We start from the raw sequence: 25,835 nt of genomic DNA on the forward strand, positions 1-25,835 counted from the left end.
TTCTACAGCTTTCTGCTGTAGCAAGAGAAAAACTCACAAGTCCCAGGATCTACTCAGAGTTGAGGAGGTAGAGCTATCTTTGCCCTTTGCCCCTCCCCATTTGTACTATGTGTCATGGGTAAAAGAAATGTTTTCTACTAGTATTATCTCCCAAGGGAAAGTGGGGATTCACCCCAGAATACCAGATAGGCCATGGACCATCTAAGGGGAAAGCCAGAATACATTTCTGGACTTGAGATTAAAATTGCTCTCCATAATAATGTAAAAAGCTTATTTTCACTCACTGGGGGCATGAGTGCTTCCTTAGATTAATATGATGCTAAATGATTTTTTTTCCTCCCACTGGCTAGGTTTGGAGATAAGAAATACTTAGGCGGTGGATTCTAAGGAGGAGGAGCAAGGTTCAGAGCTCATCTGCTTGTAGAGGCAATGAGGACACTTGAGATGAGCAGGGTGTGAATGTGTAGGATTCCTCAGGAGATCGATGACCAGTAGGGGATACCCTGGGAGAAAGAGGTCCTTAGCGCTTTTCTCCTGATCTCTGACCCTTGAGCAGGTGGCACACGGAGCACCTTCCTTCATTCTGCGACACAGTTGTCATATTCCTTGGCACAGTGCCCTTGGCCTTCCATATATGCTGTTCTATTCAGAGCTAGCGAATAGCTTATGGATTTAGGTTCTCGACCGAGTCAGGAAAGGCTGTATTGGCATCAAGTTTGTCGATCCTCCGCAGGACCTCTTTCCCTATAGGTGCCACATGCCATGATTTATACACAAACATGATTTGCCTGATTGTTGCAGTCTGGGCCCAGAACAATTTTAATTAACAGGAAAATGGTCCTCAATACACCGATTAGACCTCTTCAGGTACAGCAAGATAAAAGCCTGATAATTTGGATGGAGTACTCTTCTTAAATGTCTACTCTATACAGAGCAGCCAATGGGAAAGCCAGACTGTCTCCCACCTGATCCAATGTGTAATTAAGAGAGGGCTTTTTCTTCCCCATCTCTCCCCTCCCTCCACCTCCCACCCCAACTAAAGCTTAACAGGTTGGTGGTATAATTTGGAGACTTTCAGGGGTGTCATGCTAGGAGCTTAGGCAAGAGACAGGGCGTCTCTTCCCCAGCTCCCCAGGCATGTCCAGCTGGATTTGAAAAGCAGGCAAGTGACAGGAGGAAAGAGGTGGAAGCAGGCAAAGTAGGTAACGTTTCTCAGCAAAGTTTGAGAGGGTCCTGTGGCCATGAGTGAGCTGGGCACACAGAAGACCAGCGATGGCGCCGTCTCTCGCCTGCTCAATGTGGTGGAAAGTGAGCTTCAGGCAGGGAGGGAAAAAGGCGACCCTACGGAGAAGCAACTTCAGATCATTCTGGAGGATGCCCCTCTCTGGCAGAGGTTCAAGGAAGTCACTAATGAAATGATCGTGACCAAGAACGGCAGGTGAGTTTATCTACGGCCCTGCTTGGGCTGGCGGGGCTTGGCAAGGGAAGCAAAGCCCCTTGAATATTGCAGAGGCTGCCGCTCTTAACTCAGAGGCAGCGGGGTCTGATTAAACATGCTCCTGAGAAGGACAGTCTCCCACGGCTTTTCCCCAGCCAACTTAATTAATTTCTCTGAGATCATCAGAGAAGTGGAGGGTGAAGCCACCTGTCCTGCGTGCATTTTAAATGAAGAAATTCTGGGAAATTATTATAAAGGGGGGCATGTCCCATGGGTTTGGGAAATGCACTCAAATGTCAGAAAATAATGTTAATTTTTGACTGACTGTATATCCTGGAGCAGATTATTATTCTTTGAGCCCCAACTCTGTTCAGATAAGGTAAAAGGCAACTTTATTTGGAAGCTGGATGGCTTCCTCTGAAGTGTAGCGAACTTGCCAGACATTTCTGACTAGTTGAAGATTCAGAGGCAAAAAGGCAAATTTAATCTCACTGCCTGTCACTGCATCTGCTTCTTCCTGTGTGTTTGTGGTGAGTGTTCATTTGAGATTGAGTGTGTTTATGACGATGTGAGAGCTTTTGCAGTAATAGTTAATGAAACCATAATATACTGACCTGAGAAAAGAGAAGATGCCTTCCTTTTTTTTTTTTTCATTGCAACAAATTAGGGATTAACTGAAATGGATCTCTGTTGGCATTTCTTGGGTTCTATTAAATCTAGCCCTGCCAAGTGATGTCTAGGTAATATTAGGAGCTTCTATGTAGTAGAGGAGATAAAAATATTTAGAAAGAAAATCTCAGTGCTCCCAGCTTGGCCAAACAGGTCCCAACATTCAGTTGACACTGATCTTTTTGTTCTCATGGTCACAAAAGTACAAAACATTGAAAGGCATTTTCAGTATGGTTAGTTTCAGCAGAACTTTGATTGTGACCCTTGAGAGAAATTCTGTTCTCCAATGACAGAAAAGTCCAAGCTAGTTGAACTGCTGGCAGGCTTTTGTCCTTGTGAAAAATGCTTCCATTCCTGATGTCTCACTTTTCCATTTCTGCATAAAATGCACGGTATAGAGAATGAACCATTCCCATCTATCCAGGAAAATTATGAACTTGAGTGTTGTGTGACATTAAAGTGCTTGGTAAGTAAAACGTGTTCCAGAAATAAGGGCGTTTCAATAAATTGTGATTATTAATAGTAGCAGGAATATCAACCTTGCTTGATGCTTCTATTTTCTCTCTCTAAATGGGTCCCATATTTATTTCATATAAAGGATCTATTATTTTTAATATTTGTAATTATAATTACACCTGTTCCTACTCTTGATCTGTATTGACACATTATTTTTGGTAGAAAGAAATAGAAAACATGTTTTTAATTTCAAAGAATCACCCTCAATTCCTAATTGGATTTACTTTCTTCCCTTTCAAAGATGAGTGATGACACAATGGTAAAAATTTTATGATGTCTGATGACAGGTAGAACTTTCTGTTCATTATTCTTTGTAGTTACACTAATACTTAGCTTCATACTATCTGTTTGGCTGTCAAAGCAGTCATATATGGAAGTAAAATAAGTATAACCGTCAAGAAAAAATAGTTAATCTATTTCAATGAGGAATAAATAAAAGTTTCTAAAACTATTATAAAATTCAATTTAATAATATGTCATATTGGTATGTACTTTTATTTCAGAAGAGCTTTCTCTTGCCTTTTTGCACCTATATAATTTTTTCTTCATATTTAAAACTGAAAAGTCTTCACATGTTTAAAGTCATTATGTGAAAATTATTCTTTGTAGAAAGAGTCTAATTATGGTCAACATGGTTATTCTTATTTTCTGTGGAGGTCCTGGTGACATTTCATCTCCTTAGTGAACTGAATCTTTTCTTAGGGTTTCTGAACCCCGTAGCGTCAAGATATTGCCAGGAGATAGAAAGTTCCCTTCGTACATCAGATAAAGAAGGGAAGACAAATCTCTATTGAAATTGATGTGGTTGATAATGAATGAGTGTGGTCTGGAATTACTCTCAATCTCTTAGTTTCTCAGAATAAATTGTTAACAACACTTTCCTGCTCTAGGTATAGACACATCTTTCTTGTTTTGTTGTCTTCTGTACTCTCGTCTTCACCTCTTTCCCTCCCACTTTTTTTTCTCCTTACCATCTATTCCTGTATCTCTCCGTTTTACCCATTTTCCTCTGGCTGTAGAATGATGTCTACTCTAGATGCAGCATCCCTGCCTTTCACACAAACTCCTGAGCCTGAGGTAGATGGATCTGTGGCCCTTCTCTGGGGAGAAAAACATTCCTGGTTGTTAATACCCAGTCCTCGCCCTTTTCATTCGCATTACTCGCCTGCCCCTGCAGGCAGTTGACTTTCTGATTTTTCTAAAGCTTCAGTGAGGGTAATCAGATAGCTCTTGCACACTTAAGTGTAATTGTTCTGTGTAATAGCAAGTTTTAAAACAGCATAGGATGGGCTGATGAACTAAAAGAGTCATTTTCAAATGGAGACTTATTTATGTGTAGAAATAGGAGGCTTGCTTCTGACATTGATCAGAAGTAGTAAACAGAGATTTTCCCTGAAAATCATTGAATTATCCCCAGAAACTGGGATTATGATGGTTCTTCATTCCTCCTGCTCCTGTCCCTCCCTCCCCCCCACCCCGTTTTACTATTTCTTTTCCCTTTCCTCTTTCTTTATTCTTCCCTTCTTTTTTATTTAAAATGCTTACTTATTCATATTCAATAGTCTTTCAGACCTAACAATAACAATTATAATACTCCCCTAGAGCTCATTTGAATCATCACTAGTGTATCCAGCTTGTAAGTACTTCCTTTCATCTCCATCCTTTAAGCTAGGAACTTATATTTTAGGTTGCAGAAAAGAATTTATTTCAGCTTTCAGTGGCAAGTGAGTGAAATCTCTTGCACCTTTTGTTTTCTCTACGGTAACATCTTCACCTTAGGGGAAAAAGCTATATTTCAGGTGTATTTCCATGCAGTTAAATAATTTGATTTCATTTGGATTAAATTTGCCTTGAGGAGATTTTAAGAAATTGAAAGGATTTCTGATGTAATTGGTGTATCCATTTGTTATCATAAAATAAGTGTTAGGATCATTAAGTTGAACTTGCCAGTGATTAAGTGATGTTGGTGCAGTGAGCTAATGTTCATAGTTTCCAGGCATGGAGTTGCAAGAGGAGAGAAAACCAAGTTTGCACGTCAGAAAATAATTTTCCATGTCCCTGTAGTCTATGGATATTTTTCTCTGAAGTTTACAATTGCAGTTTATGAGGATCATATGTATTTGTGTGATCTGCCTCTAACCAGGCTACTTTGGTTTCTTGCTGCTCTTCCTATAAACCTCAATATCCATGTCCTATGTGTACACAAGCATGCGCACTCCAAAAGCTCTGATGAGTGTTTCAGGATTATTATAGTTCTGTGGGGAAATGGAGGAAGGAGTTTACAAGTGAAACTTCCTGAATTTTGCCTTTAACCATCTCTGCTGTTTTTTCCCACCTAGAAAATCTGCTTTATCTCTGCCCTCTTTCTTCCTTCCCACAGACCTCACTCCTCAGAGCCTTCTCCAGCAGTGCTGGCTCTCAAGATCCTCTGTTAGAGAAATAAAAACTGAAAAACTAGCCTCACAGCAAATCAACACAGAGTTCACTGGCCAAGCCTAAGCATGTGTGGTTCCTCAAGCCTGGTTTTGGGGAGCGCTTATATGCCCTGCCACATTTGTTTCTCTCTCTCTCTCTCTGACATGGGGTCTGATTTACATATTTCTCAGCTTCTCAAAGACTCTTGGCCATCTCTGTGGTTAGCCACACCTTGGGAAGAAAAGGGAAAAAAGATCAAATTGATAAGAAGTGCAGTTTATCCCTGAAAGCATAGCCTGGTCATGAGTGCTGCCTGTAAGTAAATAGATAACACATCCCGGTCCTTGTGAAAGAGAAAGAGGCAGGGGTGAGGCAGGAGGAACGGAACTTGGCTTAGAGGCAGGGTGAGCTCCATTGCCAGTTACAAGACTTTTGGATGGTTGACTGACTTTTATTTACTCCTCATTGGCGTAATGGAGATAAAAATACATAGCATCTCTTAGTTCATTTGTGTTGTGATAAAAAATAAAAATAATAAAATATAAAAATAATAAAATCCTTGGCAAATGAAGTACTAGAGAATAAAGCAACAACTGGTTCTACCACGTTTTGGATGTGTCCTGCTAAGAGCCAGGACACCATGGCTTCTTTACTTCTTTACTTTTCTTTTGTTAACAGCTTTATTGTGATAATTTACATACCATACAATTCACCGATTTAAAGTAGAGCATAATGTCTTCAAGGTTCATCCATGTTATAGCATTTTTACTGACAAACTACATTTCATTGTATAAATATACCTCATTTTATTTATTCACTCATCAATGGACACGTATGTTGTTTCCATTTTTTGACTGTAATGAATAATGCTGCTATGACTGTCTGTATACAAGTTTTTATGGGTGTATGTTTTCATTTCTCTTGCATATACACCTAGGAATGGAATTGCTGGGTCATATGGCAACTCTGTATTTTAACAGAGGAAAGTGCAAGACTTTTTTCCAAAGCGGCTGGACCATTTTATATTCCCACCAGCAATGTATGAGGGTTCAAATTTCTCCACATCCTTACCTATGCTTGCTGTTGTTCACCTTTTTTTTATTATAGCCATCCTAGTGAGTGTGAAGAATGATTTCAAGGGTAGGTTCTGGTTCAGTTTGTTTGGTTTCAACTCCCACCCTTCCTGAATATATGGACTTAAGCTAGTTTACTTAAACTCACCAAGCTTCAATTTCATTATCTCAGTCACCCACCCTCTAGTACTCAAAGGTACTATCTATTAAATGCTTGCTAAGCGCTATACCAGGGGTATGAAACTTGGTTGGTATAAAATCCTCCAGGCTCTTTGTATTCTGCCATGAGACTAGAAGTGGTCTCTAAGGTAGGACATTTAGAAAAGAGGGGGTGCTGAAAACAGATCTCCATTACGCATCCACAACTGGAGGACTAAGTTGGAAGAGGATCCAGCAAAGGAGTCGGAAAGGAAGTATTGATGAGGTGGGCGAACCAAAGGGAAAAAAATCCTTTCTGTCCAGAGAGCTCAGGGAGCCCATGTAATTTGAACTCAGGAGACTGAGAAGCCTGGATGGCTCGAGTCCATCTCTAGATCCATCCCTTGTCATCTGTTGGTCATTTTCTTCACTTAACATATGTACCAATTCTCATTGTACCTCACCTCAAAACCAGGAACCTCTGGACACAGGAGGTGCTCTTCGTGACCCTCCAGTTCCTCATCTGTGCCCATTCTGCTTTTAACACTTCTGCTCGTGGCAACCCCATCTCTTAGCAGTGGACACATTCCAGTTTCCCCCTTTTCATTCTCCTCCCAGCCTCACCACAAGCACAAATCCTCAGAGTGACTCCCCCTTATTCCCTTGGCTATCTCCTTAGTTATTGTCTTAAAGGCTAAAGATTCCCTAGACCAGTACATTTTAAGCTCTAATGTTCCAATGACTCACCTGGGGATTTTGTAAAAGCACAGATTCTGACTGAGTAGGTCTGGAGTGCTACCTGAGGTTCTGCATTTCTTTTTTTTTTTTGTGTGTGTGTTACACGGGCCTCTCACTGCTGTGGCCTCTCCCGTTGCGGGGCACAGGCTCCGGACGCGCAGGCTCAGCGGCCATGCCTCACGGGCCCAGTCGCTCCGCGGCATGTGGGATCCTCCCAGACCGGGGCACGAACCCGTGTGCCCTGCATCGGGAGGCGGACTCCCAACCACTGCGCCACCAGGGAAGCCCTAAGGTTCTGCATTTCTGATAAATTTCCAGCTGATACGGATGCTGCTGATTCATGGACCACTCTGAGTAGCACATGTCTAGACCCTAGATGGTTAGCTTCTCAACTTGGGGATTCAGATTTTAAAAGATGTATTGACAAATAAGACAGCCTCTGGGGCAATTGCGTGGTGGTGAGGGTCTGTCTGGAAACGGGGTCTTTCGAGGAGATTGGAGCAACTTAGAAAGTTTGGTGAATGGAAAGGAAACTAAAGATTATCAGAAGCCAGGTGAGATAGCATCTCCAAATATTTGTCTAGTTGCTCTAGAGGGTGGGAGAACGACCAGCACATCCAGATCAGCGTGTCTCAAAGTGTATTTCTTTTTTTCTTTTTTTTTTTTTTGCGGTACGCGGGCCTCTCACTGTCGTGGCCTCTCCGGTTGCGGAGCACAGGCTCCGGACGCGCAGGCTCAGCGGCCATGGCTCACGGGCCCAGCCGCTCCGCGGCATGTGGGATCTTCCCGGACCGGGGCACGAACCCGTGTCCCCTGCATCGGCAGGCGGACTCTCAACCACTGCGCCACCAGGGAAGCCCTCAAAGTGTATTTCTTGAATGAAAATCCCCACAAGTTGATCGGTGAGAAGAAGGTAGCACTGGTACATAAGTGCAGAGCGTGCACAACCCCTCACCTCCTTTCCAAAGGTTCACGGTGCACACTGGTACATTAAAGCCTCTGACAAGTCCTGCAAGAAAGAAAGTGGTATAAATTGATGTATAGTCAAGCGTTCCCTTCACTTCCTTTACCACAAAACCATGTTTTCCCTATAACGCTATTACTATTATTCAGAACTGGTGTTCTTTGTGAGACGGAGAAGGGCTGCTTTGTGTCGTTAGCATGAGAATCTGATGTAGGCTGGGAGGAAACCTCTGGAGAAAGCTCTGTGAGAACCCGGCATCTGACTATATACCTTAAGCTTCAGGAGGTACTTCATTCTAGTCAAATGACTAGATCAGTGGTTTTCAGACTTTAAAATGGAGCACAACATTTAAAAGTAAAACCCCAATATAAAATACATTGGTAAAAAGAGGCTCAGCTGGACTTGGGGCCGCTGGCCTGGCCCCTCTTTGTTTGGCCTCCCCCGGGGCATTTTCTGCACCCCTGGGGCAGAAAATGGAAGGTCTCCTCTGAGTGGAGAGAGGGCTGGACAAGCAGGGAGATGTCCCTAACACTCTAACATCCTTCCTGTGGCTCAGTTTCTGCCTTTTCTTTTAGACGGATGTTCCCGGTCCTAAAGATTAGCGTCACGGGGCTGGACCCCAATGCCATGTACTCGCTCCTGCTGGACTTTGTCCCAACGGACAGTCACCGCTGGAAGTACGTCAATGGGGAATGGGTGCCCGCGGGCAAGCCAGAGGTCTCCAGCCACAGCTGTGTCTACATCCACCCGGACTCCCCCAACTTCGGGGCCCACTGGATGAAGGCACCCATCTCCTTCAGCAAAGTGAAGCTGACCAACAAGCTCAATGGAGGTGGGCAGGTACGACTGTTGCCCAGCCACCCTAACCCCACAACACCAATCAAGAAATATCAAGGGTGCATTTAGGCAATTAGGGGGTCCTCACCGACCTCTTCTCTCACGGAAGCCAATTATTCCCCGGAGTCCAAATGTGAACAGGAATAAACAGCTCTTAATTGGTGCTTTCAGTTTTTAATGGACTTCCTGATGTTAAGAGAGAGTGAGAGAGCGCAGTAGTTTACTTAATCATCGGGGGCCTTTCAGAGTTTTGTCTTGTGTGTGGTGCTTTTTACCCAGCTGGGGAGGAGGGAGATGTTTGTGGGTACCAGCGTTTTGTTATTCCCTTTCCCCTCTTTTTGGTGTAAGTGGCATGTTGGCAATAGACAACTACCTTAATAAAAAGCTGCTCCTAAATGAAATAATTGCTCCCTCCACTTGGGCATTGTGATAATTATCAATAGAATATTGAATCAGCTTTGGGTTTTCAGAAAAAAATATCCAAACAAACCTTAAATATGGAAGGTTTTATTTAAGGTCTCCAATTAGAGTAAACAAGATTTTGAGGCTTTTTATTCTTTTGTTTTCTCTGGTAGGATTGTGAACACTAGTGTACTGTGCAAGGTTGTTATTTGGTTTATAAAATGTAGACTGTTTGGGGGGATTAGAGACACAGCTGGGAGGAAGAGGTCTTGTTCCCCCAGATTTCCCTTTGGTCAGCCTCTTAGGCCTCAGAGTTTTCACCCCTTCTCTGATCTCTGAGCTTACCTAGCTGGGACATAGGGGTTCTTGTTTTAAAAGTGGAAGTCATCCACCTAAGTCTTTGCAATATTCAGAAGGTTCCAGTTATTTATTAAAACAGGAAATTGAAAAATAAACTATTAGTCCCTCCCAGATTTCACAACGAGATTTTCAATAAACCTCTGGTTTGAGTCACAAAGAGTGGATTTTATGTAGCCAGCAGATGTCAGCTGTCATTACACTTTAGGTAATGCAGCCCTTGTCGGGATTTTGAGATATTAGGATTCTTTATAGGAAGAAAAACAGTATGTTTTAACAGAGCAAAATCCACATCATTGTGCTGAAAATGGGAGAGAAAAAAAAGGAAGCCAGGACTTTGGCAGAAAACTGGACACTCTTTAGACCAGCTCTTCCCTGGCAACCCACCCCTCACCCTCCTATAAGCAGCTCCAAAGTTATGCTCCCTGAGAGCTTCTAAAAAATATCCCCTCAGTAATTTCTCAGAGAGGTGGAGGCAGCTCAGGCGACCGGGGATTGCGTGTGTGTAGCCTTAACCGAGGTGGGTGCTGAGCTTGGGACTAACCAAAGGCGCTGGGTCATCTGTCACTTGTGCTGCCCCAGGCTGTGCATGTCCTCTCTCTCCTTCCACCTCAACAGATAATGTTGAATTCTCTGCATAAATATGAACCCCAGGTTCACATAGTGCGTGTTGGAGGTGCCCATCGAATGGTGATGAACTGCTCCTTCCCTGAAACCCAGTTCATAGCTGTGACTGCCTATCAGAACGAGGAGGTGAGTGTGTGTGTGTGTAGATGTCACCTGGAAGAATGTGGTAGGACTGGGTGGTGGTGCTTTTATTGCCATGACCAAGCTTGGATGAAAGGTAGATTTTCCAGGACTCAGATACACTCAGCAGAGATGAAGTTAAGCAGTGCTGTAGTCGCTTTCCACACCCTCCTCCTTGTTTGCCAAAGGCCCGGCAGTGCTTCCCCTGGTGCCAGTAAGGCACAGCTGTGCATTGTAATACAATTAGCAGGAATGCAGAAGTCTGTTTCCAGGCCCTTGGCCTACAAAGAGCTGTGTGTCTCTCCTATTTTAAAGCAAATCTGTGGGAATTGATCCAATTGCACACCTTCTTTGGGTGTGTGTTATGCTATCTGTCCCACTTGTTAGCTTTTTTGGGGTACACGTAGGTCTTTTCCTGCTGAACTTGAGCCACTCTGGTGGTTAGAGCAGCGTAGCCAGAATCTGATCTCCGTGAACTCTGTGGGAGCAGGAGTTTTTGGTCCATCCACATAACTTTAGGAGTTTCCAGGCCTGCTGGTCACCAGGATACCTGATGGGTTGGATTCTTTTTGATTAAACTTAAAAATTTTTTTTACTGGAGTATAGTTGATTTACAATGTTGTTAATTTCTGCTGTACAGCAAAGTGATTCAGTTATACATATACATTCTTTTTAATATTATTTTCCATTATGGTTTATATCAGCATATTGAACATAGTTTCCTATGCTATACAGTAGGACCTTGTTGTTTATCCATTCTATATGTAATAGTTTGCATCTAACCCCAAACTCCCAGTCCATCCCTCCCCCACCCCTAAAAATTTTTTTTAATGGTAATACATGTTTATTAAAAAAACCCTACATGATAAACAAATAGTACAGAAGTATGTACAATGAAATAAAAAAAATAAAAGGTAAAAATGTACTCTTTCCTTCCTGCTTTATCAGTCCTACTCCGCCGGGGCACTACAAATAATAGCTTACAGTGTGGTTATTTTTCCCCACACATATTCTATGCATTTATAAATATATATGAGTGTATAGATTTCCTCACACAAATTGGTTCATGTTCATATTACTCTGCAATTACTTTTCTCCCCATATTTAACAGTGTATTATGAATATCTTTCTATGTAATTAGATTCAGGCTTATCTCCTTTACTGAAATGCCTGCAAAGGATATACCATATTTCAGGCAATCAGTTCCCCACCAATAGACATTTAGGTCTCTCCAGTTGTTTTATTTTCTATGATGAATAATACTGCAGAGAATATTAAGCACCCAGAAATGGAATTGTCCTGTTGAGGAGAGTGTGTGTTTAGAACTGTGATAGACAAAGCCCCATCACCTCCCTCCAAAGGGCATATCCATTTACAATCCCCACACCATTCTCAACATTTGTGATTACCTACTTTTTCAGCTTTGATAATTCGATAGGGCAGAAAAAAATGGTATCTTATTGTTGCTTTAATTTGCATTTCTTTATTTGGAAGCTTTAAAAGATTTTTGGCATCCTACCCAGCCAACTGAGTCAGAATCTCCAGTGACAGTGCCCAGAATCTGTAGTTTTAAGAGTCTCCTTAAAGGATTCTGATAATCATCCAGGTTTGGAAACTGCTGCCTTAGTGCCTACAGGTGAAATTAGTTGCAGATTTAACTCACACTACAGATGTGCAGGGAAATGTAATTTCTCTTCTATAGGTAATCTGGCCTCTTGGCTGAGCCCCTCTAGCAGGTCAGTGGGAAGAGAAATTAACTAAATATCTGATAATTTAAACAGACCCTCAAGTACTGCTCAGTTTTTATAGGCTGAACCACTTTGTTCATCAGATTGCCCTCCCTCCTCTGCTGCTCTCTGTAGGATGGAGTCTGGGTCTATGAGGGGAGGGTGGGCTTTTGCGATTTTGGAAAGGCAATGCCCCTTATCCACTTACATGCTGCCTGCTCTCTTAGTGCGTGGCTGGTGGAACCTGTCGTCTGGTTGCCCGCTGGGTAAGTGCTCAGAAGCTTTTCCTGGACATGGGCTGGACAGTTCCCTCTGAACTACAAGCAGGGCCAAGGCCACAACTCCAGCAAGCTACCAGCCTGATGCTGTAATTCTGGTCTTGAACATGCCTCAGGGGAATCAAGCTCAGGAAAATCTAACCTCAGAGCCTCCGTCTCCTGATGACGTATCCCTGCCAATTCGATGTAGACGCACCCTGAGAGGAGAGTGGCCACAGGGGTGGATAAGGGAGCCAAAATCTTCCTTTATTTAGCAAATATTTGCTGAGTATTACTACATGCTGGTAATACTGCACTGTCCTCAAGGCACTTAAATCCCAGTGGGGAGAGATGGAAACCAAGTATATATATATATATTTGGTCAGATGGCTCTGAAGAAAAATGAAGCAGGCTAAGGCCAGGGGGGATTAAGAGTGACAGTGGTTGGAAGTGATAGTTTTTTGTGTTAACATGGCCCAAAGGGTAAGTGATTATTTAAGAGTTAGGGAGTTGATACTAGTCTGTACTCAAGACTCTAGAGGCAGGTTCTCACCTGTATAACTCTCCTCTGTGTCTCAGTGACTGGAAAACTAACTGACAGATGGTAGGTGTTCAATTGTTGTTGAAAAGAATGAATGAGTCATGGAATGAATGCTGGGTTTGGCACATAAGGCTTGTGCATTTCTAATGCTTTGTCCTTTCCTTGCTCACTTTATGCTATATTTGCCATTTTTACCACATGTGACAATAAAACATTTCTTGTTGGAGAGTGCAATAGTGATTTTGTGCAGAAGTAAGCAAAGAAACATGGAGAGGGAGAAAAAAAGAGAAAGGAGAATTATTCTGATTTTACAGAAATTCACAGGTGAAGATAAAGGGTTCTGTCTGCCCATGCATGTTCTACTTTCACTAACACTTCTTGTCTTTTGTAAACACAAGATAACAGCTCTCAAAATCAAGTACAACCCTTTTGCCAAAGCCTTCTTGGATGCTAAGGAAAGGTGAGTAGAGAAATTTCAGTGAAATCTTATGATTTCTGCAAATGTGAAATTTATAATCATCTTGAAAGGAACTAACTAGTAGCACTTGCATTACCTTTGATAGAAGCATGTTTTTAATATTCCATTCAATGTCCAACAAAATCAGCAAAATAGAACAAACTCATAATTACCTGTCCCTTATAATATGGGTCCAGGAGATCCCGGAACTGGCCATGTTTCATTAGCCCTGTTTTACTACAGATTCTTAAAAGTAGTACAATCCCATTAAAAAAAAATAAGTGATTTAAATTTTTAATAATTCACCCTGTCCTTTCTACAATTATCTGAATAATATGATTTCAATAAGTTTTTTTTAAAAAAACTAGATTTCACCTAGGAAAGGTGAGTAATTCATATGAGTTATTCATAAAGGTGAGAGGCTCATGTCTTTCAGGTCTGAGAGAAGAGAAGTCAGAGACTTTTGGGGGTGTGAATGATTTCCTTTGAAGCGTTCAGATTTTATTGTCTATTTCAAATCTTAACACTAACTCCTATAACTGTCTAATTTTTCCTTTTCATCTTAAAGGCTCTAGATTAATAGACAGATATTTACAGTGATGTGTCACAGGGGTCTGTCCTGTCAATACTTGATTTAATTTTGATGATGTAGAAGAAATAACTTTTTCAGATAAGAAAAGTAGTATAATAAAAAAAATTTAGGACTTTGAGTGAGACATCCTAGCTTTGAGTCCTGGCTTTGCCATTTCCTGGCTTGCATAAGTCAGTTTACTTTTCTGGGACCCATTTTTTAAATCTGCGAAATGGGCGTAGTAATACTGTCTCACAGGATCATTGGTGGATCTAGCATATCACAGATGTGATTGTGCCCTGAAGTCCTATGCAAATCTTAGCTATTGTTATTGTTGCTTGAATTTTGTCAGCAGGAGCACTGACCACAAATCAGTAAGATCAAGCTAAATAGGGATAGGTGTAAATAAGGTAAACTGGAGTGACTATAAAATTGCAATTCAAATAGCAATTGCACAAGTAGATAAAGTAGGAGAAGGATATTGTGGGAAAGATGATAGCTTTGAGGGAAGAAAAGGTGTTTGATTTTCTTATTCCAAGAAATGTATTGCTATCCAAAGAGAATCTTGGGTGTACTTGATACTAGACTTGTATAAGAAGCTGGACAGCCATGGTGCACTCTCATTGCTCTTTCAGGAACCACCTCAGAGATGTTCCGGAAGCTATGTCTGAGAGCCAGCATGTGGCCTATTCTCACTGTGAGTTGGGTGAACACTGGGTGGGAGGGGCCTGGTGCTACACAAGGAGCATCTCCACCGCACTCAGACTTTTTACCTGTCATGACTGCTTCAGGCTTGTCCCAAATCTTCTATCAAGACCCAACAGGTTATTTCTTCCACTTAGGACAAGTATATTCCCTTGCAAGAATTCCCAGAGAGAAGCAGTGCTCCTGGGGGGCTTACTCAAATCCTAGACAGGAGAGAAGAATGGAAATAGTAAATTTCTTAGACTCTCGTTTTTGTGTCAGTGAGGCTAAAGAGCTCATAAAAATGCATTCTGGGTGTACCTCTTACCCTTACACTCTGCTCTCACCTCTCTGTTTTGGATTTCCCTTGTTCTTAGTACTTGCTAGTTTTTGAGTTGGTCACTGTTGCAATGCCTCAGGAAGGCCATACCTTTGCATATGAGGAAGCTTCTGCATTTGCTGACTGGAAAGCTGCAGTATTAGTGGAGTGATATACCTGGGATTCTGCGGGTAGATTGGATGTTCCTGACAGGGTGCCACTCTCTCCATGTCTCAGATCAGAGAGAAGGTCCCATGGTGGAGCAGGTCCTCTAAACCTGCAACAGTAACACAAAGTTAGTGGCATCAGTGTCTGAGATACTCTTTAATTTAGATGGTAGTGACTTGCTAGGATTCCTTCTTCAGTTTTCCAGCTATGGTACTCCTTACTCTCTCCTTCCCCTAAACCTCAGTGCATTTTTCATTGCAGAAGTGGCAGTATAGCCACATAAAGAGAAGCAGCTCTCAGAAAAGCATTTAAAAAAACTTTTCTCAGGAGTCTTTTTTTTCTTTTTTGTCTAGTTCCCATCTGTCACCATAGAAAATTATTACAATTTATTGACTATATTCCCTATGCTGTACATTTCATCCTCATGACTCATTTGTGACTGGAAGTTTGTACCTCTTAATCTCCCTCACCTATTTATTTCCTCCCAACCCCCCCTCTTCTCTGGTAACCACCTGTTTGTTCTCTGTATCTATGAGTCTGTTCTGCTTTGTTATGTTTGCTCATTTATTTTGTTTTTTAGATTCCACGTGTAAGTGAAATCATATGGTATTTAACTTTTTTTATCTGACTTATTTCACTTAGCATAATACCCTCTAGGTCCATCCATGTTGTTGCAAGATTTCATTATTTTTTATGGCTGAGTACTATTCCATTATATATCTATCTATACATATAGATATAGATAGATCTAGATATATCTATATCTATATCTATATCTGTATCTCTTCTTTATCCTTTCATCTCTTGATGGTCACTTAAGTTGCTTCCATATCTTAGCTATTGTAAATAATGCTGCAATGAACATAAGGGTGCATATATCTTTTACAATTAGTGTTTTTGTTTTCCTTGGAAAAATACTGAGAAGTGGAATTGCTGGATTGTACAGTAGTTCTATTTTTAATTTTTTAAATTTAATTTTAAAAAAACTTTATTTATTTGGCTGTGTCAGGTCTTAGTTGTGGCATGCAGGATCTTCGCTGCAGCTTGCAGGATCTTTCATTGTGGCACACGGGCTTCTCTCTAGCTGTGGTGTGCGGGCTCTCAGGTGCACGGGCTCAGTAGTTGCAGTGCATGGGCTTAGTTGCCCTGCGACATGTGGGATCTTAGTTCCCCAACCAGGGATTGAACCCACATCCCCTGCATTGGAAGGTGGATTCTTAACCACTGGACCACCAGGGAAGTCCCTATTTTTAATTTTTTGAGGAAACTCCATACTGTTTTCCATAGTGGCTATACCAGTTTATATTCCTGCCAACCGCTCACAAGGGTTCCATTTTCTCCACACCCTCAAAAACGCTTATTATTTTTTAGATAATAGCCATTCTGACAGGTGTGAGGTAATATCTCATTGTGGTTTTGATTTGCGTTAATCTGATAATTAATGATGTTGAGCATCTTTTCATGTGTCTGTTGCCCATCTGTAGTTCTTCTTTGGAAAAATGTCTCTTCAGTTCCTCTTCCCATTTTTCAGTTGGGTTGTTTGCTTTTTTGATGATAAGTTGTATGAGTTCTTTGTATATTTTTGGATATTAACCAGATATATCATTTGCAAATATCTTCTCTCATTCAGTAGGTGGCCTTTTTGTTTTTTTCTCTGTGCAAAAGCTTTTTAGTTTGATGTAGTCTCATTTGTTTATTTTTGCTTTTGTTTCCCTTTCCTGAGAAGTCAGATCCAAAAAAAAAATATTGCTAAGACCAATGTCAAAGAGTGTACTGCTTGTTTTTTCCTAGGAGTTTTATGCTTTCAGGCCTTCCATTTAAGTCTTTAATCCATTTTGAGTTTATTTTTGTATATGATATGAGAAAGTAGTCCAGTTTGATTCTTTTTCATGTAGCTGTCTAGTTTTCCCAGCACCACTTTTTGTTTTATTTTTTTTTTTTTTGCAGTACGCGGGTCTCTCATTGTTGTGGCCTCTCCTGTTGTGGCCTCTCCCGTTGCGGAGCATGGGCTCCGGACGCGCAGGCTCAGCGGCCATGGCTCACGGGCCCAGCCACTCCACAGCATGTGGGATCTTCCCAGACCGGGGCACGAACCCATGTCCCTGTCCCTAACACTCTAACATCCTTCCTGTGGCTCAGTTTCTGCCTTTTCTTTTAGACGGATGTTCCCGGTCCTAAAGATTAGCGTCACGGGGCTGGACCCCAATGCCATGTACTCGCTCCTGCTGGACTTTGTCCCAACGGACAGTCACCGCTGGAAGTACGTCAATGGGGAATGGGTGCCCGCGGGCAAGCCAGAGGTCTCCAGCCACAGCTGTGTCTACATCCACCCGGACTCCCCCAACTTCGGGGCCCACTGGATGAAGGCACCCATCTCCTTCAGCAAAGTGAAGCTGACCAACAAGCTCAATGGAGGTGGGCAGGTACGACTGTTGCCCAGCCACCCTAACCCCACAACACCAATCAAGAAATATCAAGGGTGCATTTAGGCAATTAGGGGGTCCTCACCGACCTCTTCTCTCACGGAAGCCAATTATTCCCCGGAGTCCAAATGTGAACAGGAATAAACAGCTCTTAATTGGTGCTTTCAGTTTTTAATGGACTTCCTGATGTTAAGAGAGAGTGAGAGAGCGCAGTAGTTTACTTAATCATCGGGGGCCTTTCAGAGTTTTGTCTTGTGTGTGGTGCTTTTTACCCAGCTGGGGAGGAGGGAGATGTTTGTGGGTACCAGCGTTTTGTTATTCCCTTTCCCCTCTTTTTGGTGTAAGTGGCATGTTGGCAATAGACAACTACCTTAATAAAAAGCTGCTCCTAAATGAAATAATTGCTCCCTCCACTTGGGCATTGTGATAATTATCAATAGAATATTGAATCAGCTTTGGGTTTTCAGAAAAAAATATCCAAACAAACCTTAAATATGGAAGGTTTTATTTAAGGTCTCCAATTAGAGTAAACAAGATTTTGAGGCTTTTTATTCTTTTGTTTTCTCTGGTAGGATTGTGAACACTAGTGTACTGTGCAAGGTTGTTATTTGGTTTATAAAATGTAGACTGTTTGGGGGGATTAGAGACACAGCTGGGAGGAAGAGGTCTTGTTCCCCCAGATTTCCCTTTGGTCAGCCTCTTAGGCCTCAGAGTTTTCACCCCTTCTCTGATCTCTGAGCTTACCTAGCTGGGACATAGGGGTTCTTGTTTTAAAAGTGGAAGTCATCCACCTAAGTCTTTGCAATATTCAGAAGGTTCCAGTTATTTATTAAAACAGGAAATTGAAAAATAAACTATTAGTCCCTCCCAGATTTCACAACGAGATTTTCAATAAACCTCTGGTTTGAGTCACAAAGAGTGGATTTTATGTAGCCAGCAGATGTCAGCTGTCATTACACTTTAGGTAATGCAGCCCTTGTCGGGATTTTGAGATATTAGGATTCTTTATAGGAAGAAAAACAGTATGTTTTAACAGAGCAAAATCCACATCATTGTGCTGAAAATGGGAGAGAAAAAAAAGGAAGCCAGGACTTTGGCAGAAAACTGGACACTCTTTAGACCAGCTCTTCCCTGGCAACCCACCCCTCACCCTCCTATAAGCAGCTCCAAAGTTATGCTCCCTGAGAGCTTCTAAAAAATATCCCCTCAGTAATTTCTCAGAGAGGTGGAGGCAGCTCAGGCGACCGGGGATTGCGTGTGTGTAGCCTTAACCGAGGTGGGTGCTGAGCTTGGGACTAACCAAAGGCGCTGGGTCATCTGTCACTTGTGCTGCCCCAGGCTGTGCATGTCCTCTCTCTCCTTCCACCTCAACAGATAATGTTGAATTCTCTGCATAAATATGAACCCCAGGTTCACATAGTGCGTGTTGGAGGTGCCCATCGAATGGTGATGAACTGCTCCTTCCCTGAAACCCAGTTCATAGCTGTGACTGCCTATCAGAACGAGGAGGTGAGTGTGTGTGTGTAGATGTCACCTGGAAGAATGTGGTAGGACTGGGTGGTGGTGCTTTTATTGCCATGACCAAGCTTGGATGAAAGGTAGATTTTCCAGGACTCAGATACACTCAGCAGAGATGAAGTTAAGCAGTGCTGTAGTCGCTTTCCACACCCTCCTCCTTGTTTGCCAAAGGCCCGGCAGTGCTTCCCCTGGTGCCAGTAAGGCACAGCTGTGCATTGTAATACAATTAGCAGGAATGCAGAAGTCTGTTTCCAGGCCCTTGGCCTACAAAGAGCTGTGTGTCTCTCCTATTTTAAAGCAAATCTGTGGGAATTGATCCAATTGCACACCTTCTTTGGGTGTGTGTTATGCTATCTGTCCCACTTGTTAGCTTTTTTGGGGTACACGTAGGTCTTTTCCTGCTGAACTTGAGCCACTCTGGTGGTTAGAGCAGCGTAGCCAGAATCTGATCTCCGTGAACTCTGTGGGAGCAGGAGTTTTTGGTCCATCCACATAACTTTAGGAGTTTCCAGGCCTGCTGGTCACCAGGATACCTGATGGGTTGGATTCTTTTTGATTAAACTTAAAAATTTTTTTTACTGGAGTATAGTTGATTTACAATGTTGTTAATTTCTGCTGTACAGCAAAGTGATTCAGTTATACATATACATTCTTTTTAATATTATTTTCCATTATGGTTTATATCAGCATATTGAACATAGTTTCCTATGCTATACAGTAGGACCTTGTTGTTTATCCATTCTATATGTAATAGTTTGCATCTAACCCCAAACTCCCAGTCCATCCCTCCCCCACCCCTAAAAATTTTTTTTAATGGTAATACATGTTTATTAAAAAAACCCTACATGATAAACAAATAGTACAGAAGTATGTACAATGAAATAAAAAAAATAAAAGGTAAAAATGTACTCTTTCCTTCCTGCTTTATCAGTCCTACTCCGCCGGGGCACTACAAATAATAGCTTACAGTGTGGTTATTTTTCCCCACACATATTCTATGCATTTATAAATATATATGAGTGTATAGATTTCCTCACACAAATTGGTTCATGTTCATATTACTCTGCAATTACTTTTCTCCCCATATTTAACAGTGTATTATGAATATCTTTCTATGTAATTAGATTCAGGCTTATCTCCTTTACTGAGATGCCTGCAAAGGATATACCATATTTCAGGCAATCAGTTCCCCACCAATAGACATTTAGGTCTCTCCAGTTGTTTTATTTTCTATGATGAATAATACTGCAGAGAATATTAAGCACCCAGAAATGGAATTGTCCTGTTGAGGAGAGTGTGTGTTTAGAACTGTGATAGACAAAGCCCCATCACCTCCCTCCAAAGGGCATATCCATTTACAATCCCCACACCATTCTCAACATTTGTGATTACCTACTTTTTCAGCTTTGATAATTCGATAGGGCAGAAAAAAATGGTATCTTATTGTTGCTTTAATTTGCATTTCTTTATTTGGAAGCTTTAAAAGATTTTTGGCATCCTACCCAGCCAACTGAGTCAGAATCTCCAGTGACAGTGCCCAGAATCTGTAGTTTTAAGAGTCTCCTTAAAGGATTCTGATAATCATCCAGGTTTGGAAACTGCTGCCTTAGTGCCTACAGGTGAAATTAGTTGCAGATTTAACTCACACTACAGATGTGCAGGGAAACGTAATTTCTCTTCTATAGGTAATCTGGCCTCTTGGCTGAGCCCCTCTAGCAGGTCAGTGGGAAGAGAAATTAACTAAATATCTGATAATTTAAACAGACCCTCAAGTACTGCTCAGTTTTTATAGGCTGAACCACTTTGTTCATCAGATTGCCCTCCCTCCTCTGCTGCTCTCTGTAGGATGGAGTCTGGGTCTATGAGGGGAGGGTGGGCTTTTGCGATTTTGGAAAGGCAATGCCCCTTATCCACTTACATGCTGCCTGCTCTCTTAGTGCGTGGCTGGTGGAACCTGTCGTCTGGTTGCCCGCTGGGTAAGTGCTCAGAAGCTTTTCCTGGACATGGGCTGGACAGTTCCCTCTGAACTACAAGCAGGGCCAAGGCCACAACTCCAGCAAGCTACCAGCCTGATGCTGTAATTCTGGTCTTGAACATGCCTCAGGGGAATCAAGCTCAGGAAAATCTAACCTCAGAGCCTCCGTCTCCTGATGACGTATCCCTGCCAATTCGATGTAGACGCACCCTGAGAGGAGAGTGGCCACAGGGGTGGATAAGGGAGCCAAAATCTTCCTTTATTTAGCAAATATTTGCTGAGTATTACTACATGCTGGTAATACTGCACTGTCCTCAAGGCACTTAAATCCCAGTGGGGAGAGATGGAAACCAAGTATATATATATATATTTGGTCAGATGGCTCTGAAGAAAAATGAAGCAGGCTAAGGCCAGGGGGGATTAAGAGTGACAGTGGTTGGAAGTGATAGTTTTTTGTGTTAACATGGCCCAAAGGGTAAGTGATTATTTAAGAGTTAGGGAGTTGATACTAGTCTGTACTCAAGACTCTAGAGGCAGGTTCTCACCTGTATAACTCTCCTCTGTGTCTCAGTGACTGGAAAACTAACTGACAGATGGTAGGTGTTCAATTGTTGTTGAAAAGAATGAATGAGTCATGGAATGAATGCTGGGTTTGGCACATAAGGCTTGTGCATTTCTAATGCTTTGTCCTTTCCTTGCTCACTTTATGCTATATTTGCCATTTTTACCACATGTGACAATAAAACATTTCTTGTTGGAGAGTGCAATAGTGATTTTGTGCAGAAGTAAGCAAAGAAACATGGAGAGGGAGAAAAAAAGAGAAAGGAGAATTATTCTGATTTTACAGAAATTCACAGGTGAAGATAAAGGGTTCTGTCTGCCCATGCATGTTCTACTTTCACTAACACTTCTTGTCTTTTGTAAACACAAGATAACAGCTCTCAAAATCAAGTACAACCCTTTTGCCAAAGCCTTCTTGGATGCTAAGGAAAGGTGAGTAGAGAAATTTCAGTGAAATCTTATGATTTCTGCAAATGTGAAATTTATAATCATCTTGAAAGGAACTAACTAGTAGCACTTGCATTACCTTTGATAGAAGCATGTTTTTAATATTCCATTCAATGTCCAACAAAATCAGCAAAATAGAACAAACTCATAATTACCTGTCCCTTATAATATGGGTCCAGGAGATCCCGGAACTGGCCATGTTTCATTAGCCCTGTTTTACTACAGATTCTTAAAAGTAGTACAATCCCATTAAAAAAAAATAAGTGATTTAAATTTTTAATAATTCACCCTGTCCTTTCTACAATTATCTGAATAATATGATTTCAATAAGTTTTTTTTAAAAAAACTAGATTTCACCTAGGAAAGGTGAGTAATTCATATGAGTTATTCATAAAGGTGAGAGGCTCATGTCTTTCAGGTCTGAGAGAAGAGAAGTCAGAGACTTTTGGGGGTGTGAATGATTTCCTTTGAAGCGTTCAGATTTTATTGTCTATTTCAAATCTTAACACTAACTCCTATAACTGTCTAATTTTTCCTTTTCATCTTAAAGGCTCTAGATTAATAGACAGATATTTACAGTGATGTGTCACAGGGGTCTGTCCTGTCAATACTTGATTTAATTTTGATGATGTAGAAGAAATAACTTTTTCAGATAAGAAAAGTAGTATAATAAAAAAAATTTAGGACTTTGAGTGAGACATCCTAGCTTTGAGTCCTGGCTTTGCCATTTCCTGGCTTGCATAAGTCAGTTTACTTTTCTGGGACCCATTTTTTAAATCTGCGAAATGGGCGTAGTAATACTGTCTCACAGGATCATTGGTGGATCTAGCATATCACAGATGTGATTGTGCCCTGAAGTCCTATGCAAATCTTAGCTATTGTTATTGTTGCTTGAATTTTGTCAGCAGGAGCACTGACCACAAATCAGTAAGATCAAGCTAAATAGGGATAGGTGTAAATAAGGTAAACTGGAGTGACTATAAAATTGCAATTCAAATAGCAATTGCACAAGTAGATAAAGTAGGAGAAGGATATTGTGGGAAAGATGATAGCTTTGAGGGAAGAAAAGGTGTTTGATTTTCTTATTCCAAGAAATGTATTGCTATCCAAAGAGAATCTTGGGTGTACTTGATACTAGACTTGTATAAGAAGCTGGACAGCCATGGTGCACTCTCATTGCTCTTTCAGGAACCACCTCAGAGATGTTCCGGAAGCTATGTCTGAGAGCCAGCATGTGGCCTATTCTCACTGTGAGTTGGGTGAACACTGGGTGGGAGGGGCCTGGTGCTACACAAGGAGCATCTCCACCGCACTCAGACTTTTTACCTGTCATGACTGCTTCAGGCTTGTCCCAAATCTTCTATCAAGACCCAACAGGTTATTTCTTCCACTTAGGACAAGTATATTCCCTTGCAAGAATTCCCAGAGAGAAGCAGTGCTCCTGGGGGGCTTACTCAAATCCTAGACAGGAGAGAAGAATGGAAATAGTAAATTTCTTAGACTCTCGTTTTTGTGTCAGTGAGGCTAAAGAGCTCATAAAAATGCATTCTGGGTGTACCTCTTACCCTTACACTCTGCTCTCACCTCTCTGTTTTGGATTTCCCTTGTTCTTAGTACTTGCTAGTTTTTGAGTTGGTCACTGTTGCAATGCCTCAGGAAGGCCATCCCTTTGCATATGAGGAAGCTTCTGCATTTGCTGACTGGAAAGCTGCAGTATTAGTGGAGTGATATACCTGGGATTCTGCGGGTAGATTGGATGTTCCTGACAGGGTGCCACTCTCTCCATGTCTCAGATCAGAGAGAAGGTCCCATGGTGGAGCAGGTCCTCTAAACCTGCAACAGTAACACAAAGTTAGTGGCATCAGTGTCTGAGATACTCTTTAATTTAGATGGTAGTGCCTTGCTAGGATTCCTTCTGCAGTTTTCCAGCTATGGTACTCCTTACTCTCTCCTTCCCCTAAACCTCAGTGCATTTTTCATTGCAGAAGTGGCAGTATAGCCACATAAAGAGAAGCAGCTCTCAGAAAAGCATTTAAAAAAACTTTTCTCAGGAGTCTTTTTTTTCTTTTTTGTCTAGTTCCCATCTGTCACCATAGAAAATTATTACAATTTATTGACTATATTCCCTATGCTGTACATTTCATCCTCATGACTCATTTGTGACTGGAAGTTTGTACCTCTTAATCTCCCTCACCGATTTATTTCCTCCCAACCCCCCCTCTTCTCTGGTAACCACCTGTTTGTTCTCTGTATCTATGAGTCTGTTCTGCTTTGTTATGTTTGCTCATTTATTTTGTTTTTTAGATTCCACGTGTAAGTGAAATCATATGGTATTTAACTTTTTTTATCTGACTTATTTCACTTAGCATAATACCCTCTAGGTCCATCCATGTTGTTGCAAGATTTCATTATTTTTTATGGCTGAGTACTATTCCATTATATATCTATCTATACATATAGATATAGATAGATCTAGATATATCTATATCTATATCTATATCTGTATCTCTTCTTTATCCTTTCATCTCTTGATGGTCACTTAAGTTGCTTCCATATCTTAGCTATTGTAAATAATGCTGCAATGAACATAAGGGTGCATATATCTTTTACAATTAGTGTTTTTGTTTTCCTTGGAAAAATACTGAGAAGTGGAATTGCTGGATTGTACAGTAGTTCTATTTTTAATTTTTTAAATTTAATTTTAAAAAAACTTTATTTATTTGGCTGTGTCAGGTCTTAGTTGTGGCATGCAGGATCTTCGCTGCAGCTTGCAGGATCTTTCATTGTGGCACACGGGCTTCTCTCTAGCTGTGGTGTGCGGGCTCTCAGGTGCACGGGCTCAGTAGTTGCAGTGCATGGGCTTAGTTGCCCTGCGACATGTGGGATCTTAGTTCCCCAACCAGGGATTGAACCCACATCCCCTGCATTGGAAGGTGGATTCTTAACCACTGGACCACCAGGGAAGTCCCTATTTTTAATTTTTTGAGGAAACTCCATACTGTTTTCCATAGTGGCTATACCAGTTTATATTCCTGCCAACCGCTCACAAGGGTTCCATTTTCTCCACACCCTCAAAAACGCTTATTATTTTTTAGATAATAGCCATTCTGACAGGTGTGAGGTAATATCTCATTGTGGTTTTGATTTGCGTTAATCTGATAATTAATGATGTTGAGCATCTTTTCATGTGTCTGTTGCCCATCTGTAGTTCTTCTTTGGAAAAATGTCTCTTCAGTTCCTCTTCCCATTTTTCAGTTGGGTTGTTTGCTTTTTTGATGATAAGTTGTATGAGTTCTTTGTATATTTTTGGATATTAACCAGATATATCATTTGCAAATATCTTCTCTCATTCAGTAGGTGGCCTTTTTGTTTTTTTCTCTGTGCAAAAGCTTTTTAGTTTGATGTAGTCTCATTTGTTTATTTTTGCTTTTGTTTCCCTTTCCTGAGAAGTCAGATCCAAAAAAAAAATATTGCTAAGACCAATGTCAAAGAGTGTACTGCTTGTTTTTTCCTAGGAGTTTTATGCTTTCAGGCCTTCCATTTAAGTCTTTAATCCATTTTGAGTTTATTTTTGTATATGATATGAGAAAGTAGTCCAGTTTGATTCTTTTTCATGTAGCTGTCTAGTTTTCCCAGCACCACTTTTTGTTTTGTTTTGTTTCGTTTTTTTTTTTTTTTTTTTTGCAGTACGTGGGTCTCTCATTGTTGTGGCCTCTCCCGTTGCGGAGCACGGGCTCCGGACGCGCAGGCTCAGCGGCCATGGCTCACGGGCCCAGCCACTCCACAACATGTGGGATCTTCCCAGACCGGGGCACGAACCCATGTCCCCTGCATCGGCAGGCGGACTCTCAACCACTGCGCCACCAGGGAAACCTCCAGCACCACTTTTTGAA

At 41.5% G+C, this 25,835-nt stretch overlaps 1 protein-coding gene across 2 annotated transcripts in view; it reads left to right on the forward strand.

Annotated features, from left to right (window-relative positions):
* The first annotated feature begins 1,241 nt into the window (after positions 1–1,241).
* TBX19 (T-box transcription factor 19) overlaps positions 1,242–25,835 on the forward strand; it is a 36,079-nt gene continuing 11,485 nt past the window's right edge. Inside the window, exons 1-5 of one of the 2 annotated variants that reach the window (XM_007114670.1) lie at positions 1,242–1,438; positions 8,527–8,791; positions 10,166–10,300; positions 13,218–13,279; positions 14,483–14,544. In XM_007114670.1, the coding sequence (XP_007114732.1) occupies positions 1,242–1,438; positions 8,527–8,791; positions 10,166–10,300; positions 13,218–13,279; positions 14,483–14,544 (721 nt within the window). Of the gene's footprint in view, positions 1,439–8,526; positions 8,792–10,165; positions 10,301–13,217; positions 13,280–14,482; positions 14,545–17,180; positions 17,442–18,815; positions 18,951–21,865; positions 21,928–23,130; positions 23,193–25,835 lie in introns of those variants that run through there. The other variant, XM_055083939.1, reaches the window with a different exon arrangement.

This window comes from Physeter macrocephalus, chromosome 4, assembly GCF_002837175.3.
Source record: "Physeter macrocephalus isolate SW-GA chromosome 4, ASM283717v5, whole genome shotgun sequence".
Taxonomy (NCBI): domain Eukaryota; kingdom Metazoa; phylum Chordata; class Mammalia; order Artiodactyla; family Physeteridae; genus Physeter; species Physeter macrocephalus.